Genomic DNA, 18,983 nt, shown 5'->3' with positions numbered 1-18,983 from the left:
TATATTCCGGATATTAAACCTTTACCAAATACAGGATTTGCAGATATTTTCTCCTATTCTGTAGGTTCTCTTTTCACATCCTTGATAGTGTTCTTTGATGCACAAAAGTTTCTAATTTTGATAAAGTCCAATTTATTTTTTTCTTTTTGTTACTCATATTTTTTTGTGTGTGTCATATCTGAATCTCTCGTCAAATCCAAGGTCATGTAGATTTACCCATTTTTTTCTAATAGTTTTACAGTTTTAACCCTAATATTTATTTTTTATTTTTTTAATTTTTATTTTATTTGTATATTTACCTTATATTTATAATCCTTGCTTTTTAATTTTTTACTTTGAAAGTAGTACCTTTTAAAAATAGTGGATCTCTCTGCTTTGTTTTAAATAATCCATGAGTTATTAATCTGTAGATTATTATAGCCAGCTTTTCAAAGTCACTTTACTATAGTCATTTTTCATTATTGCAGAAACGTTGGAGGGTAGGAAGGAGGGTAGAGGTTGCTGCCTTCATCCTCTTCTCTGATCTAGTGGCCAGTACTGTTGATATTTTAGTGTAGGTTTATTTAAAGAGTATTCACGTTTATTTAAATTAGGTGGGTTTTTTTTCCCATTGTACTATACTTACTAAACAGTTTAAGACCAAAATGCCCTTTTTTTTAATAGAGTAATACAGCATCTGGTGGAATGACGCGGCGGAATACTTATGTTTGCAGTGAAAGAACTACAGCTGATAGACATTCAGTAATTCAGAATGGCAAAGAAAACAGGTATGAAATTTTACCTGTTGGCAAGAAAATTTGTTTTTCCCAAGAGAAATGGAAGAATGATATTTGCTTCTCAGTTTTTATGATCAAAATTCAAATAATAGTGGTAAGTATTTGCTAATGGTAAGTTAAATTTGAACGCAGAGTTTTAGTGAGATCCTAGAATTCCAAATTCCTCTCATTGTCCAGAGCTTATCCTCCTGGCCAGCTGTGTATGATGATTGGAAGGGTTGAGTTAAAGCAGGGAGCTTTCCCAGAGGAAATAGATGGTGAGCTATGGTTTAATTGTAGAATTATGAACAGGGAAATGGAGATTATTTTGTGCACATGAATAACTTGAACCAAGGCTGGAAGGGGGAAGGATGAGGACCTGAGACTGGGAGCCACACCTCAGGAAGATGCGGAGCACCTGGTGGGGTGGGTGAGCCTTCAGGTATAGGTCAGCAGTGTGTCAGAGGGGCATGGTGGACGAGTAGTAACACAGTCTTCACCTTAAAAGAGACACACTTGAGTATCCCAGAGAAATGGAGAGTGCAGTCTTCTGAATGATTTTAATCTGGTAGGGAGGCAATCATACATTGGATAAGCATGATTTAAAATACTAACAAAGTAATATATCAGTAAGGAGTTAGATCATGCAAACAATTTTCTTGGGGTTTCAAAATAAGAAATAGAGTCAGAAAAGTGGGATTAAGTACATCCAGAAACCATGGAGTAGAGCTAAGTTTGGGCAGAGGGAAAAGTGGGTGGGGGGAGTTGGATTGGTAGAGTAGTTAAATATATTCTATATAGAACAAATTTCCCAAATGGGCATGATTTTCCTTCTTTCTTTTTGGAAAAGTAGTATAAAACTAAATTCAAAATGGTGAGATAAGGTCAAAGTGAGCAGATAAAGTTCTGGAGTAGAAATCCATAAAATAAATTCACATCATCTTTCATTGTCCACTGGCCTCTCTGAACATTGCTTAGTCATATCACATTCTCATGTGTAGCATCAAAATTGTTTTTCCTCTTTTTCTGACATTAACTTTCTGAAATTGCATTATAAGATTTCTGTTTCCTTTAGATCTCATCAGTCAAATGAAATGTTTGATCAGTAACTTCTATAACAACCTAAGCAAAAATTCTTCTATCCTCTTTCATCCTTAAAACCAGACTATTTTATCATTCCCCTCTTCCACAGACCGCTTATGTTTGAATTGACATGAAGGTAAAAGCTTACTATGTGAGATTACATTCATTTTTCAGTGAATTTTTAGAAATATTTACATCCTGGTATTCTGTCTTCTGATTCCTATGTGTGTGCTTGTTTTAACATTGTCTTTTTCGTATGATTAAGAACTATTAATAATTTGAGTAGAGCAACTGGGCTAGATAGCTTATAAATTAGTGACTGGTATATTTATTTTTTAATAGTGGTCTATTCTTTGGTAAATTTTCTTTTCTTACGGTTACTTTGTCAAATCAAATTTCTTCTAGTTCAAAGTGATTGAATAGGAGATATCAGTAGAAGACTTAGAAGTTTCTTTCTTCTTTTTTTTTTTTTTTTTTTTTTTTTTGGCCTCATGGGATCTTAGTTCCCTGACTAAGGATTGAACCCGGGTCCCCCCACAGTGAAAGTGCTGAGTCCTAACCACTGGACCGCCAGGGAATTCCGAAAAGTTTCTAATATGTTACGGATTTTAGTCTGTAGAACTAGAAAAATGTTGTTTCATGACCCTTCTTTTTACAGATTCTTCTAAATTGTTGAATTATTCTATCAGATTCCTTTTGAACTTTAGAATATACAGTTCTCTGAGGTACAGAGTCAGACTTTTATTTAAAAAGCTGTTAAGACCAAGATCTAGGTCTGCTCCCTTGATTTGTGTTTCTGTGTGTGCATCTACTCCTCTAATTCTCCTTCCCTACAGTTATTCAGTTCACTCTTTGGAAATAGTTTTAGGAATACTCTGATTTCTTTGGAGTCATAACCTGTCTGTGTTCTACCTGCAGACGCCTTCCTCAATGGGGCTGCCTCCTCCTTATCCCAACCTGGGCCTTATGGCATCTGTTAGCATCAGCTCTTTAAATGCTTTGCTTCTGCAAGTGTTGTCTTTATCTTCAGTCAGACAGAGCCTCCAGCCACCCAAGCTGGGGCCCATGATTTTAATAATATCTGGATTTTCTTTTTCTGTCTTACAAATGAATTGAAAAATTGTGGGAAAATATTGGAGGTTTGAGTGCCAAATTGGTGGTCATATTTTTTACTTCCAGTTAAAGAAGGCATTAAATGCGACAACTTTCTCACCCTTAAAATAGATGCTTGAGTCATAAATTATGCACTGAGCCTTCTTTGTGCGCAGATGACTTCTTTGGCAGATGTTGCTTTTTCCTCTCCCATATATATCTTATTCCTTGACTACAATACTAATGAGGTACAGGACGCCTGGATCTATGTTAACTTCTGAAAGAAGGACATTAATTCCCATTTTAGCCTTCAATATGTTGGACTCTTTTCTTATACATGTGAGTGTTTTTACAGAATTCCAACAAGAGAATGATCGTGGCTAATGAAAACTAAATGAGCAAAGAAGGTTTTATCACAGTTAACACATGTATCTTTGGATTGTATTTTTAATTTTGCTTTTGCCCAATCACTGAGTATGCTTTGAGTCAGCAACCAAAGTATTTCATATCAGAATATTCTGATATGGGATAGATGTCATATCAAACAAATTGAAAATACCTTTCCTTTAATAACAGTAAGTGGATTAGAATTAAAAAAAGATTATCAGGCATAGATATAAAACCAGAAGATTAACAGGAACTTCACACAATGTGAATTTTAAGAAATCATACTATTTCTGTAAGTTTAAGGTTTAAAAAATGATTTTTCCTTGGACCCAGAACTACTAAAACTATAACGCAGTTACTGTTTTGTTTGTGTAGATTCTTGTGGGGAGGTCTATGAACTACAACCATCGTTTTTGCCACTTTTCTGGGGGAGAAATTCTGTCCAACTTGATGCCGCCCATGGTGATGTTGGGGTTATATGTTGTAAAGAGAATTTTTGTGAGTTTGTACAGACTTGACACTCAGCAAACATTTATTGAGTTTACTGTTTCCTAAATTGAGGTGCTAGGCCTACTTTAGAAGTCAAAAAAACCATATCTGTTTTGTTGCTTGCTTTGTGGAACTCGTAATGTGACATGATTAAATTTCTAAAGAAATAATTCATTTAAAATTGCCTTTAAGATTATGTAAATATTTAATAATTTGTAATGAATATATCAATTTACACTTCCTTTTTAAGAAGGCCTCTGACTCTAAGGAGGGTCAGTTTTTTGTTGCAAAGCATCGGTCCACACAATCTTGCCTTCACTGTCCAGCCAGGGAGCAATGGCCTCACGGGGAAAAGACCGAGCATCTCCCTGCTCTGGACGAGGAAAGCCATTTCCTTATCCAGAGTCTTTGGGCCCATTTATATTCTCCAGGGAAGATGCCAAATAACCCCTGCCTCCTCTTCTTCCCCTGCTTTTTTTTTAATACATCTATTGATCTTAGCTCCTAATTTGGGCAAGAGAACATCAACAGCTGGGCAAGGGGATAAAGTGTGTTTGACAACTCTTGACCTGCTCGGAACAGGTAATAGAGCACAAAAGACAGTTGTATTTATCTGTAACTAATTAAAGTAAAATTATATGTATCTATGTGTATGTATGTCTGTACGTGCATATTGGAAACAACAAAGCATTTCTTCAGATAGTTGAATCACTTAGGACTCTCTGTGTTGCAGGTGACAGAAACCCAGTCCAAACAAGTTTAAATGAAAAAGGGCATCTATGAATTCCTATAACTAAAAGAGTCCAGGGATAGAGTGAGGGTTCATCTCATAGTTCTGCTTCTTCTGCAGGAGTTCCTTGATGGGCTCAGCAGCATCCGCCTTGACATCTTCCCACACTCAGCTCTGCTCAAGCAGAAGCCCTGGGGCTGTCTTCTGGGGCCCTGTTGGTCTGGCTCTGGCCATGTGCCCATCTCTTAATCTGTCACTGGCCAGGGTAGCTGGGAAAGTCTGGGGTGGAGTCAACGACATCGAGAGACCAAGAACCTATTTCTACCAAAACAGAATTCAGGTGTTTTTGCCAAAGGAAAAGACTGTGGAAAACACAAAAGTGAATCTATGTTTAATCTTTATAAGCCACTCCCCCAAGTGAGAGGGCAGGATTGTCAAACAGAAACGCAGGGACAAGCAGATCTTCTTGAGCAGTTTATTACAAAGACCTGTCTCCTTCATATTGGGACTGTTAGAATTCCAGTGGCTCATTCCATTAATGTACCTTTTCAGTTAGGAGACCCCGGGGACACGATGAGATTGCAGGCCGTGCTTCCAGGGCGCATGAGCAGACAGGAGTCACTGCGGTACAGTGTGGTGTGCAGTAGCAGGTGCCTGCACTGAATACATAGAGTGGAATGAGTCACTCCTGCTGGGAGAGGGCACCGGTGGAGACTTCACGGAGGGGATGACCTCTGGGTTGAATTTTGATGCAAATAGAAAGATGCCAGCTCTCCAGACACGGAGAATAGCTCCTGCAAAAGTTCTTTGACCTGATGCACGACCAAGCGACTGCACATCATCAGGTGGGCCCGAAAGTCTAGTTCCGGGAGGTAACAGTGGAAGGTCAAGCCTGGAGAGGTGGCAGGGGCCGAGCTGTGGGCACCTGAGGATGCGACTTGGATGCCAGGGTGAGGAGTTTGAACTTTATCCTGAAGACACAGTGTGCTTTTGCATGGTTAAAAGCAATGAGTGACAAGGTCAGGTTTGTGCTTTAGAAAGTTCACAGCTGTATGGTAGACAGATTGGAAAGTGTGAAATTGGAGACCAGTAAAGACAGATGAGTTAGGATTGGGCCTGTGGGAGAGGTGAAGCGCTGCACGAAAACCCTCAGAGTAGAGGTAGGGAGGCCCGGGCTCGTTGAAGTGCTGTTAGGAAGTTGACACCAACAAGATGTCCCAGTTGCTCTGGATGTGGGGCATGAGGGAAAGAACCTGATGTTTCTAGGTTTTGGGCTTTGAAAGGATTTCTGTAGAAAGTCACTGAAAGAGTATGATCAGAATTCTAAATCCCTGATTATCTTTTAAAGGAAAGAAACTGCCCCTTTGAAATTCCAAGGACACGATGACTGAGCTGGAATTAAGGATGGGGAAACTCCCTTAGGTAGTTTTGTCCCATAGCTGTCTGTGCCAGGTGAAACTGCAGACACGTAGCCACTTCTGTTCCTCTTTTTCTGTCTATAAACAGTTAATGCGCTCTTATTAGTTTTCCCACCTTGAAAAATGGGGCTCTGTTGACCCCTTAGGAATTCTGAGTGTTGTTTATAAAGAATTGAAAGTCCTTTGAGTAGGAAGGTTTTAACAACAGGATACTTTTTTTTAGTAAATTTATTTATTTTATTTTTGGCTGCATTGGGTCTTCGTTGCTGCGCGCGGGCTTTCTCTAGTTGCAGCGAGCGGGGGCTACTCTTTGTTGCAGTGCACGGGCTTCTCACTGTGGTGGCTTCTCTTGTTGCAGAGCACAGGCTCTGGGCGCTTGGGCTTCAGTAGTTTGTGGCGCGGGGGCTCAGTAGTTGTGGCTCGCGGGCTCTAGAGCACAGGCTCAGTAGTTGTGACACACGGGCTTAGTTGCTCCGCGGCATGTGGGATCTTCCTGGACCAGGGCTCGAACCCGTGTCCTCTGCATTGGCAGGCAGATTCCTAACCACTAGCACCACTAGGAAAGCCCAACATAGGATACTTTGATAAATACAAACAACATAGGATATTTAAACAACATAGGATACTTTGATAAATACAACTAGTTACTACTATACCTGTGATTTTACTAGTCCATTTAAAATATGACAGTGTGCTTTGGGAACAGGTCAAGAGCATAGTGTGCTCATATTATAGATTCACTTTGATTTGAATGGAGGCATCTCTTTTAGGGTAGGCTTAATTTTATACATAGCTCAGAAGAGATCGTCCCTCTCACATAAATATTCAAACATGTATGATGTTATTTTCTTTTCTTTAAAGCTAATAAACTTTTTAAATTGCTGTTTTAAAAAAAGCAGATACAGATTAGCAATTGCTCCAGAATCCCCAAAACAGGTTTAAGAGATTTTTGTTCCTTGACAAAGACGAGATGGTTTGGGGAGGAAGGTTATATGCTTTGAACAAGAGTTGCTCTTTTTGTCACTAGTCCATCATACTGTTGTTTCTGCCTCTGCCTGAACCCAAACCCCCTCCCAGCCTGATGGAAATGTTCGCTTACGCAGCTAGCCCTGCCTCTGTTTGTAAGACATCTTCCACCTGTCGGCTGCGACATCACAAGTCGATGTCCATGTCAGGCTCTGGGCGCCCCAAGATGATGTTACCTCCAATAGACAGTGAAGGAGATAACTTCAAGGCTATGTAAGAAAAATGCACATTCCTTGTGAAACTAATGTGTACCCACTGCTTCTTAATTTTGTGCTGTGGATTTTATAGTCCAAGATTTTGTTCCAGTTGTCTACAAAGTGTCCTTCCTATGTGTGGTTTTAGTTAAGCGCATCCTGTCTCATGGTGTCCCTGGTCATCTTTGTGTCTTCATGCCTTTGCATATTATAAAGGGTGTAAGAAATTCCCCCTTCTTTCCAAGTTGCTTTCAGCATGTGGAATTTTACAGTACTTATGCCATTTTTGTGCTTCCAAAACTTTTTAGTTGCCTATTCTTCAATTTCACCTGCATAGCCTTTATTTCTTTTGTATTGGCAAGGTTCTCTGCATGTAAGCAATTTGAGAGGGAAGCAAAGGAAAAAAAGCTTGAGTTAGCTGTTCTTTGTTCTAGAATTTCCCTGCATTAATCTTGTCCTTGAAAATATGTGTGTACTGTTCCCTTAAATTCCATGAGGTTTTGTTTATGTACTATTCCTTTGGTACCCTTTGCCATTTAACTTACCTTTTGCTCCTAAGTCCTATAAAATACCCCTTGGATCTGGATTTATATAACTGGTTTTCTCCACTCTATATCAAAGGTATATTGTGATTGTAAATGTTTGTGTGCCATGTTTGCTACAAAGCCAGGGTTTTATGAACAGAGATCTAAGAATCTGTCATTTTCTGATCTCAAAGCACTATTCCTGACCAGAGAGCTCCAGTTGCTTCAACACACAGTATTAGCAGCACCACCACCCCAGATCGAACCCGCTTCCCAAGAGGCACTGCCAGTCGTAGCACTTTCCACGGCCAGCCCCGGGAGCGGCGCACTGCCACGTATAACGGCCCGCCTGCTTCACCCAGCCTGTCCCATGAAGCCACACCATTGTCGCAGACTCGAAGCCGAGGCTCCACTAATCTTTTTAGTAAATTAACTTCCAAACTCACAAGGAGGTAAGTGCCTAGGTGGTGCTGGTTGGAGCAAACACAAGGGCAAAAGGAGAAGTGTCGTCTTCCTCGTTGTGTGAAGCCACTGCCCAGATGCTTTTCATTTTGTCTTTAGCTCACATTGTTCTGGTTTGCATATCTAACGCTATACTTTTAAAACCTTTCAGAAGAGAAATTATAGAGCTCAGAGTCTTTTCACAACACTAAAAGTTCTCTAGCACTTGGGAGGTTGTTGTTGTTTAATTACTTTTCCTTTTAATCTCACATCTCTCTACACGGTGTGTGCACTTCAGTTTAGCAAAACCCCAGATCCAGTGTAGTCCGGGGGCTGGCGCCCCATAAGTAGCCACTGAGGAAGACGTGTATGGTGTAATCGTCCCTAGACACGGAGGAGAGAGACATTTCCTCTTCTCTCGTTGCATTCCAGTGTTGTTGAGGAGCACTAAGTTTCTTAGAGCTTCAGTCTTGAAGTTGTTCTCTCTGTTGGCCTGAGTTATAATGAGAAGAAGGTAACATTCTATATTGAATAGCTTTGGAGATAAAATCCTTGCCTTATTCTCAGGAAGAAGCTAGTATCTGGTCATGTATAAAATCTTTTGTATGTCCTGTAGACTGTCAGTTGGGGCCTTGGGAAATCTCTAAAGGTCCCTTGAGGTACTTTTAACTTTATTTCCAGAATCTAGTCTAGCAGTTGCAAAGCCTAGAAACATTGGCTGCTATAAGAGGAAAAAGAAAAGATAACACTCTGCATTATAAGCAAAGGCACCTTTAGCCAGGAAACCTGAGAGCCCCTGCAGTTCCAGGACACCCAGAGGAAATTCTTTGAACTTAAGCCTCTCTGTGGATTAGTCTGTCTGAGGTGTCCTGCAGGCTTTGCCTGTTACAGACCTTCTGGTTCATCACCTGTGTCTTCACAGAACAACAGTGGGGTCTTCCCAGAGTCTAAAATGATACACGTCCTCCTCCTCTCTTCTCTGACTCCCTGTGGCCCATTAGCCTACTGATCTGTTCCATGCCGTCTTCTTTATTTAACCTGTCAGCTAAATATCACTTTTCAGTCTCCCCCAGTAATTTTATCTTAAATCAGTCATCTAAAACTTAGACAAGTCACATTAAACTGTCTTTCCCCAGATGATCTGTTCGTTGTCAGGATGTGAAATACCAGATTAGGGAGGACTTCTGATATCCACTAGCATTGACTAGAGGTCAGAGGAGTCCAGAGTTTCTGGTCTGCCCTATTATTCTCTTAGCCCCTTTGCTGAGACATCCCATTCTGGGCTGGGCAGAAGAGCAGAATGGTCTGAAGGGCCTTGCCAAATTTGGGGCACCCATTTGTGGCCAGCAAGAGAGGCAATGAGTTCAACCCAAGAAGAGTCTGATGACCCCCAAAATAACGCATTGCTTCCTTTCAGGGTCATCCCAGGTGCTATCCCCAGCCACCCTGTGCCTTAGCTCCTTCCTTGGAGCCTAGGCTGCTTAATGTCAACTGATATTTTGCCCTCTGATTCCCGAGCACAGAAGGGATGTGTGGCAGTCAGGTCTGTCTAAGCTTCAGTCACAGGACAATCAGCTTTGTGTCCTTACATTTTGGTCAATAATGGGCTCTTTAAAGCCTTGCACATCATTAAAATCCTTGAATTTATTTGTTTGCCTCCTTCGTGGGTTTTTTTGGTCATCTTAATACTATCATTGATAAAAATAGCATCAGCCACAATATACTGAATGCTTCCTATGTGCTAAGCTAAAGAGATGTCTGTAGATTTATAGATGTAGGAATACTCATTTTATATACATAAATAAGTATGTGTGTATGCACACACATGCATTCTGTCTCACACACTCATTTAATCTCCATAATCTACCCTGTGGAATAGACATTGTCCCAGTTTCATAGAAGAAACTGGAGGCAAGGTTCAGAGAGATTAAGGCACATGTTCAAGATCCTACAGCAGAAGAGTGCTGAGTCAGATCCGTGTTTCCAGAAGAGCCTTGAACCCACTATGTAGTGTCCCTGGCAGAAAACGGTAAAGCACTGTTACAGACGTGAGTCCTTTTCCCACATCTTCTAATTAAATTTATTTCATGTATTTGAATTGAAATTGAAGGCTGAGCCTTCTTGTTGAAAATATTCTAGAGGGGGTCATATGATTTTATAATTTCCACCCCAAAATTTTTACAGAAAGTCTTCTGTTTGTTAGTTTGCAGACTGAGACCTGTGGCCTCCCTTGGTGCTGTACTTCAGCTGTAGTCGGTTCATTCTTAAACGCAGTCAGAGTTCTTGCTGCCGCAGCATCACTTCTTATCCTCTCCTAACAATAATTGTGAGGGTTAAAGTTCTGGTGCCGGAAAGGCTCAGGTGTTGGCACATAGATGCCGCAAGGAGACCTGCTGTGACGTGGTGGGACTGGCATCAGAAAACTCGCCCTCTGCTTCTGGCTGTGCCCTGGATGTTGTGAGAGCTTTAGAGAGCTATGGGCTCAGGGCGCTCAGAGTCGCCCATACTCTGCAGGCGGGACAGCCCGGGCGGAAACGCAGGTGCCTCTGTGCTCCTCAGTCATCCACGTGGTCCCGGGCGGCGTGTGAGAGCCTTAAGCCCGCAGCTTCCTCCTCTTTATACCTCAAGGGATTTAAGGGAGGAAACGTTAAGAAAGTCAGTCCTATGGTACCTGAGCAGTCCCCTTGACTTTTCTCAGGTAGAAAATTCGGAAATGAAAATACGTTTTAAAGGCCTTTTAATCAATTTTCACGTGCATGATCTTTCCTACTGTGTGTAATCCTGCTGTATGCTACTTTTGATCTGATTATGGAGTGATTGGCGGTTATCTCCAGCAGTTAGATACTTTTAAAATTGGTAGGTATCTGAAGCAATGCAAAAGTCATCCCAAATTAGGGGAAAAAAACAACGAAGGAAGTTATTAATTCAGTCAATCCTCAGGTACATTTGAGTGCCTCCTTGCTCTGTCTCAGAACTGAGATTTAGAGATAGCTTGACAAGCCCAGCTCACACTCACCCAGGAATGCTTATTGCATGATCATACAAGCCTGAGCCATAGTTTGAAATTTCTTTTGTCAAATTCTGTTCAGCACAACCTAAGCATCTCCTTAAATTTTTTTTTAACGAGCAGAGTCACTTCTTTTAAATACAGCTTTCTGTTTATTACATAAAACATAAAAATGAACCCCCCACTGTTGTCATTTAATTTTCATTCATTTTGATATCTAAAGCTCTGAAAAGTCTACTTCATTTTAAACTCCCAATAACTTATTACAGTGCTGTATGTCAGTTATATCAAAACTGGAAGGGAAAAAAAAAAAAAAAACTGGAAGGGAAAAAAACCTAACCTCCAATGACTTTTTTTCTTAAAAAGTGATTTATACGAAACCACTGTAACAGACATTCTGTTAATGTCTAAATCATCTTCCTGAAATACGTAATGATTCTCTTCATGGATAAATATTTTTATAATGAAATTTTTAATGTTTCTGTATAAGGTGATATTTTTGTTCATAAGATATTCTGAAGAAAGTTGAGGAATGTTATTTTATTTCTAGTACATTGCAAATGACTTTAACACAAAATGTTGAATTTTATTATCTTAAGGTATACCCATCTGAAGAACCTTAAAACATTTAATTATAGTTAATGTCAATGTTTACTGCTAAATTTTTTCTTACAAGTACAGATTTTTTAATATTTCTGTTTAAAAGATCACATACTCAATTATTTGTGATAATTTTACTTTTTCATCAAATGTCGCTGTTTCATTGTTCATTGGACAGGAGAGGAGCCCTGTTTTACTTGCTGTTTTTTGTTCTATCTGTAATTGACTATTTAACTTGTGCAACTCATTTTTGTTAATGTTTTTTTTTGGCTTAATTTCTTTTAGAAACATGTCATTCAGGTTTATCAAAAGGTAGGATTTATATATACACATTTTTTTTTCAATCCTCACCCTGAAATGGCTCCTGCAATTAACATCAGGTTTGGCTTTCTAGCCCTGTTTTTTTTCCTTAAACACTAAACTTTCTGCTGAGAACTAAATACTTCTTTGAAAGGAAGCTGGAAAGAAAGAGATTAACTCTGTCAGGCATTTTTAAAGGGACTGTGGCACCCATGTAACAAGAGGCCTACGCATGCTCTGTGCATTTTCTTCCTTTGGTAGAATTATTTAGCATCCAAATAATTCTGTCTTCATACTAATAACACTTAGCATGCTTCTGTTTGAAGAATGAGATGTTCAGTAACAATGTGCAATTAATGATTAGCCTCAAGCATGCAAACGGTAAGTGGTAATTGTGTTAGCTGTCGTTTTTTATTTCATGAAGGACTGCATTAGCAGAAGGCTTTAAAATGACAGATAAATCAGCTAATATCCTGATACTGGAAATAAATGTAAAATTCGCACCTACAACCTCATTTGTTGGGGTTTTTCAGAAATTCGGACGTGGGCAACTGTATAGCAGAAATGTTTTAATCTTTTCCAAGAGTTGAAGAGTGAATAGTATTGTATCTAAAAGGCACTTTCCACCAACCTCTGAAGAAAGTATGTCTCATTTTTACTGAAAGCGCTGTAGTAAATGTTATTCTTCCTAGGTAGATAGTTTTCTGGTGGTGACGCTCAAGAGACCAGAAGCGTTGCTCGCTGTCTCGGGACGCACACACGCTTGAGGGGAAGAGCTGCCACTGCAGCCGCGCCGTGCCTGCTCCTCTCAGCCCACCGGAGGGCCAGGGTGTGGGTGTTTATGTGGAGGCCACCAGTGGGTCACGGAGAGGCTTTGCTCACGTGAGCTCTTTATCAGAAACCGTGGGAAGAGTGCTTTCTTCCTGTGGGAAACTCCACTCCATGATTATTTAATTGGAAACCCACTATACTTTGGGTAGTGATTAAAAAGAATACCTCCAGTTGAAGGCCGTGAGTGTGCGCAGATTCCAGAGCTGGGCAGGAATACCTGTTGTGTATGTGAAGCAGGTGTGCAGCCAGCCTTCTGCACGGCCTTCCTGAACACATGGGGATGGCCTCTGGCAGAGTCACACCTACAAGAGTAGGAGTTTTAATAAGCTCAGCTGGTGACCAAAAAGTGCTTTGGATTTGTTCATTTTATGATGTCTGTGTTTATATTTGGGTTGGTCATGTACTGGTGTGTAAGATATCTTTTCTCTTTCCCACTTCTCTGTGCTTCTACATTCTATTCATTGAGGCTTCCAACTGAATATGAGAGGAACGGGAGATATGAGGGCTCAAGGTGAGGGAAACGATTTTTACTTAAAATATTTTATAGGTATTTACCTCATTTCTGCGGCAGAGGCAACACCCTTTTCTGAACGTTCTGCATCTATCCCTGCTCCAAGTGGGATTGCTTAGTGCCACCAGCAGTATGTGGTCAGGAAGCATTGCTGCTGCCGCCGGCACCTGGCAGCCACATGAGGGCGCTGGAGTGCTGCAGCCACCTGCTGGTGGAAGCCTCGGGTCCCAGCCCCACCTGGGTTCTCACTGGTGTTTGGGTATTAAAATACGCATTCCTAGGCATAGGAACGTGGAATTGCCATTTGAAAACTGTGACCAGGTAGCCTGGACCTCAGCGGCAGATCAGCCAGTGGCCTAAAGCCATTTCAAGTATAGATGCTGTTTTGGGACTACAGTTATATAAATTTGAACATTAAGTGTAATTTTTTCTCTTTTTCTTTTTAATATTTGTAAACTCAAAGCTGAGCAGAAGTGACTTTACTTTCTAAAGTTTGATATTAAGTTGACTGTGTTCCTTCCTTTACCACCTCATTGTTCCCCTTCCCTTTCCTAAGGCAATAGTGCACAACTTAGGTTATTTCTGTTTCAAAAATTTGAACAAAAAACTTCATGCCATGGATTAGTTTTCTTTTGCGAGACACCTGTATATACCTTTGTTCAAATGTAAATGTTCCCTTATGCTTTTGAAATAAATTTCCTTTTGTAATTAGAAAAAAAAACAAAAACGCATTCCTCCTGCCTGAGCTCTCCTGACCCGAGGTGAGGTCTGGGAGTCTGGAGCATTGTCGACCTGGTGAGAACTCTTGGCATAGTTGTAGTCTCAAGGAATGAAAGCAGAATATTTAGGAGAATTTTTTTTTTTTTGGCTGCGCCATGTGGCTTGTGGGATCTTAGTTCCCAGACCAGGGATTGTACCCCAGCCCTGGCAGTGAAAGCGCTGAGTCCTAACCACTGGACCTCTAGGAAATTCCCTAGGAGAATTTTCATATTTCAAATTAGATGTCTTTTTTTTTTTTTTTTTTTTTTAAGAATGATTATGTAGGGAATTCAGTGGTTAGGACTCTGTGCTTTCACTAGGTCCCAGGTTCAACCCCTGATCGGGGAACTAAGATCCCACAAGCCGTGCAGTGCGGCCAAAAAAAAAGAATGATTATGTAGTTGAGTGTTTTGCTTTTAAATTTTCTGTACATGTCATTGCATGGATATGGCGGCGGGGGGAGTCCCAGATGGTCTCAGGACTCCAGATTTCTTCCACTTAAGCCCTTTTTTATGCCAGTTGCCACCATTGCTGTTTCAGGTCCTTGTTAGCCCATTTGCTCTCTTCCTAATCTTCCTAAAACACAGCTCTGATCATATGACTACCCTGAATGAAAACCTGCAGTGGCCCCATCGCCTGGCCGACCATGTCCATACAAGTCCCTGTGTGGCCTCAGCAGCCCCAGTTTCCCCCCCCACACAAATCCCTCAGTTGATATAGAAGTTCGGGGTGAGAGTCAGGCAGCATCCCCCAACCTGCCCTTGAGCAAGTCTAGCTGCCCTGAGTTTGTCTCCCCAGCCATAGTTGGGAGGGACTCACAGAACCCACCTCCTGGTGTGCTGAGGATCAAGGGCTCAGTAAACGGCAGCAGCTGTCGGCAGGGGGGTGGGGAGGGGAACTGCGCCCTCAGCTCCAGTCCGTGGGTCCCTCGACATGTTCTGTGCTATCCATACCTCCTTGCCTTCACTTAAGAGATTCCCTCTGCTCTAGACACAGACTTTCTCCCACCTCAGTCATGTTGTTGAAATCCCATGGGCTCTTCGTAGCTCTTCTCAGATGCCCTTGCCCACCCCGCCCCGCCCCGCCCCGAAGCTGTTTTCTCATCTTCCCCCCTGCCTTTCCCTGCGCTGCACTCCTCCCTTCTCTTGCACTCCTCCCGTCAGGCGGGCTCCACCTCTCTGGGACTCTAGCTGACTGCCCGTGCCTTACCTGTGCTATTGCTGTTTCCTTGTGTTTTAGTCTTTCCTCCACTGACCCCAGCTTAGAGAGCTTTTGCTTTTTTTTGTAACCTATTTAGTATTTAACAGCATTTTATACTTAGGAAGCTTTCAAACAGTTTTGGTAGGTGTGAACCAAACTGAATATTCTGTTAGCAGGTGGATGGCAGGGAGAGTTATATACATAGTAAAACCTATGGCCCACTCTCAGCTCTGATGAATTTGCCATAGGATTGAGTGTATTTAACATACATACACTGTGAGTTTTTAATGCACAAGCATGTTAGGTATTCACCCTCCTAATTGAGAATGTCAGTAACGGTTTGTGGCAGTAATGATTAAGTACCGCAGAGCAGTGAGATGGTAGGTGCCTGTTGGAGTTCCTGAGAGAGCCGTGCCTGGGATCACAGCCTACACCTTGTGAATCTGTACAGTTTGAGTAAGCCTCAACATTTCATTTTCCTATTTCAGTAGTAAGGTAGTGTCATCTAAGAATTCTTTTTAACTGTGAAATTGGAAGTTTAAATTAACAAAGTAGAAGGAAAAATGCTAAGGTGGTAGTAGGGGTCTGAGAACGGCCCACCCCCTTCCCTAGCTGTGCTCAGCATCTGGGGCCGTTTGCCGGGAAAGCGATTTTCAGCTGCGTTGAGTCACTGGTTATCCTGAGTAACAGTCACAGTGGAGGTTATGATGAATCGGATCTTTAAAGGTTGTGCTAGGAGAAGCAGCCAGGCCAAGCGGACCTGCTGGCTGGGCTGCCGCCGCCACCCCCCTGAGCTGGGTTGTGAAGGGCCCTGCGGCCCCTTGCCGCCGGCAGCCAGCCTGGATGGCGAGGGCTGGGCTCTGGAGACGTGCTCGCTCGCTCTCCGCTTTGCCTGCTCCCAAGGGTTCTGTTCAACAAATTACGTTCTTAATTTTCACCGGATGACTGGTGCAGATTTTTCGGCCTGGTAGATTTTTTCCATCTGTGGCTTATGATTGGGACGGGAAGGGGGTTGTGGAGAAATAGGTGAGTACTTCTTAGCAAAGGAACAGACTACCAACCTTGAGCCTATGCGGGAAAAGCGTGGAAGTCATTTATTATGCTGTATCGAAGATGTTGGTCATGAGCTGGGTAGAGTAGAAAAGGTGGGTTTTCCTGTGCAATTAAGAATAAACCTGCCACTGTGCCTTTCAGTCGCAACGTATCTGCTGAGCAAAAGGAGGAAAACAAAGAAGCAAAACCTCGTTCCCTGCGCTTTACCTGGAGCATGAAAACCACTAGTTCCATGGATCCCAATGACATGATGCGGGAAATCCGCAAAGTGCTGGACGCCAATAACTGTGACTACGAGCAGAGAGAGCGCTTCTTGCTCTTCTGTGTCCACGGCGACGGGCACGCGGAGAGCCTCGTGCAGTGGGAGATGGAAGTGTGCAAGCTGCCAAGACTGTCTCTGAACGGGGTCCGGTTTAAGCGGATATCAGGGACGTCCATAGCTTTCAAAAATATCGCTTCCAAAATTGCCAATGAGCTAAAGCTGTAACCCAGTAATTATGGTGTAAATTAAGTAGCAATTTAAAGTGTTTTCCTGAACACTGATGGAAATGTATAGAATAATATTTAGGCAATAACGTCTGCATCTTCTAAATCATATTAAAATATAAGGACGAGAGCACGCCTGGGAGCGAAAGCTGGCCTTTTTTCTACGAATGCACTACATTAAAGACGTGTGACACGTGTGCCCTCTGTCTTATTTCCATTGCCCTGAAAGTCAGCGTGTGACATCCATCTCCACGTGCCTCCTGTCTGTGCGGGTGTGAGAGTGGACGGTGTGTGTGTGAAGTAGTGCTACGGAAGCATCTCCTTACACTGGCAACCAGAGTTGTTACGAGTACCTCTGTGGGAGATTATTTGGTGCTAAAACATTAAAATTGCCAAGGAGGAAAATACTGAATTACTACTAAGAATTAACTTTAAGACTAGTTGGTAATTAATGCAGGTTTACAGTTCATGCCTGTGGTTTTGTGTTTGTTGTTTCGTGTTTTTTTTTAGTGCAAAAGGTTTAAATTTATAGTTGTGAACATTGCTTGTGTGTGTTTTTCTAAGTAGATTCACAAGATAATTAAAAATTCACTTTTTCTCAGTAAAATCTTGCATTGTCTTCTAATACTGTATTTAAGACTCAGATTAAGGCAGTGACTTGAAAGTATGTGTTTCTGCCTCCACCACCAAGTTGAACAAAAGCAAATGGAAAGTGTATGAAGGCTGGGCCACTTTTTCCTTAGTGTGGATCCCAACATTTTGTGATTTCTAGCATATTTTTTCCCCAAAGGCAATAAAGGGAGAAGATGGCCCTCCTGGTGACCTGAGCAGGATGGGAGTCGGGAGTGGCCGTCAGCCTCAGCCTCGGGAGCCCCGGCACACCCCCGTGTGGAGAAACACCAGGCCTTGGCAGTTCTGGGTTTGTTCTCCATGAAGTATGTAATTTTCCTCTCCTGTTCTTTGTGGTTCAGTACATGAATTAGACTCAACAGCCTTTTCCCAACACCTACATGGTTACATAAAGAGGGTAATGAACTCATCAGTCAGTTTGATGCTTTAATCTCACAGGGATATTATCACATTAATTGGTATGCTGTTTGGGTTCTGGGTTTGTCGGTGGTGGTCCAAGTATGAAAGTCTGGACAGTCACTCAGTCACAAATACTTACTGTCTACCACAGGCAGAGCACTGTTTTGGGTATTTGGGATACATCCCTAGCCTCTTAAAGCATATGTCCTAATAGGAGAGCAGTCAGTGAACAATATACAGTATCTAGTATGGAACAAAGTGGTAAATGGCATGAAAAACATCACAGGGCAGGGTCAGGCATTCCAGAGGTCCTGGGGCTCGGGTGGGGATGGGGTGCTTGAGCAGCGGCGTGGCTGCGAGGGAGGCATCCGCGCACGTCTCCCGGAAGAGCGTCTGGCCAAGGCCGGAGCGCACCAGCGAGCTGGAGCAGAGTGGAGGGCGTTTGGTCAGGGTGCCAACTGGGCCACGGAGGCGATGCAGATGTGTTTTTACTCTGAGATGGGAGCAGCTGGGGGGTTCAAACAGAAGAAGAGTGGCCTCAGGCTTTCAAACGCTTGTTCTGGCAGCTGTGTTGCGAATTCATCCCAGGGCGTGAGGAGAAGCCAGAAACGCCATTTGGAGGCTGTCGGCCATAATTAGGTCAGAGGTGATGCTGCCCTGGTGAGACAGTGGTTGGATTCTGGGTATGTTTTGAAGTAAGAGTCAACTGCATTTACTCCTGGATTAGAAATGGGTAAGTGAGAAAAAGCCAAGGATGACCGTCTAGTTTTTGGTCGGAGCAGCAGAAAGGAGAGGGTTGCTGCCCATGGAACAGGACGGGTTGTGGGAGAGTTTGGGGGTGGGAGAACAGGTTTGGACACATCGAGTTTGAGGTACCTTTACACACAGATGGAGACTGAGGAGAGACCCCAGGAACCCTCAGCAAGTGAGAGAGAAGCTCATCAGAGCAGAGGAGAGGACCAGTGCTGAGCCCCAGAGACAGTGCCTGGGGAGGACGGGGAGAAGAGGTGGGCCTGGCGGGAGAGCCTTGTGGTGGGAGGAGCGCCAGGCCTGTGGTCCCCAGCCAGG

General features: G+C 42.4%; 1 protein-coding gene across 19 annotated transcripts in view; it reads left to right on the top strand.

Annotated features, from left to right (window-relative positions):
* Positions 1-17,083, top strand: part of MARK3 (microtubule affinity regulating kinase 3) — a 109,632-nt gene extending 92,549 nt beyond the window's left edge. For 8 of the 19 annotated variants that reach the window (XM_082386334.1, XM_082386324.1, XM_082386332.1 and 5 more), the window contains 6 exons: positions 664-767; positions 7,032-7,193; positions 7,893-8,150; positions 12,032-12,058; positions 13,320-13,388; positions 16,542-17,083. In XM_082386334.1, the coding sequence (XP_082242460.1) occupies positions 664-767; positions 7,032-7,193; positions 7,893-8,150; positions 12,032-12,058; positions 13,320-13,388; positions 16,542-16,887 (966 nt within the window). In that variant the 3' untranslated portion in view covers positions 16,888-17,083. The remainder of the gene's footprint in view (positions 1-663; positions 768-7,031; positions 7,194-7,892; positions 8,151-12,031; positions 12,059-13,319; positions 13,389-16,541) is intronic. The other 11 variants (XM_082386325.1, XM_082386323.1, XM_082386331.1 and 8 more) reach the window with 10 other exon arrangements.
* The last annotated feature ends 1,900 nt before the right edge of the window (positions 17,084-18,983 follow it).

The sequence above is a fragment of the Balaenoptera borealis genome, assembly GCF_965194805.1.
Source record: "Balaenoptera borealis genome assembly, chromosome: 3".
Lineage (NCBI taxonomy): Eukaryota > Metazoa > Chordata > Mammalia > Artiodactyla > Balaenopteridae > Balaenoptera > Balaenoptera borealis.
This window is presented reverse-complemented; position numbering and strand designations above follow the sequence as displayed.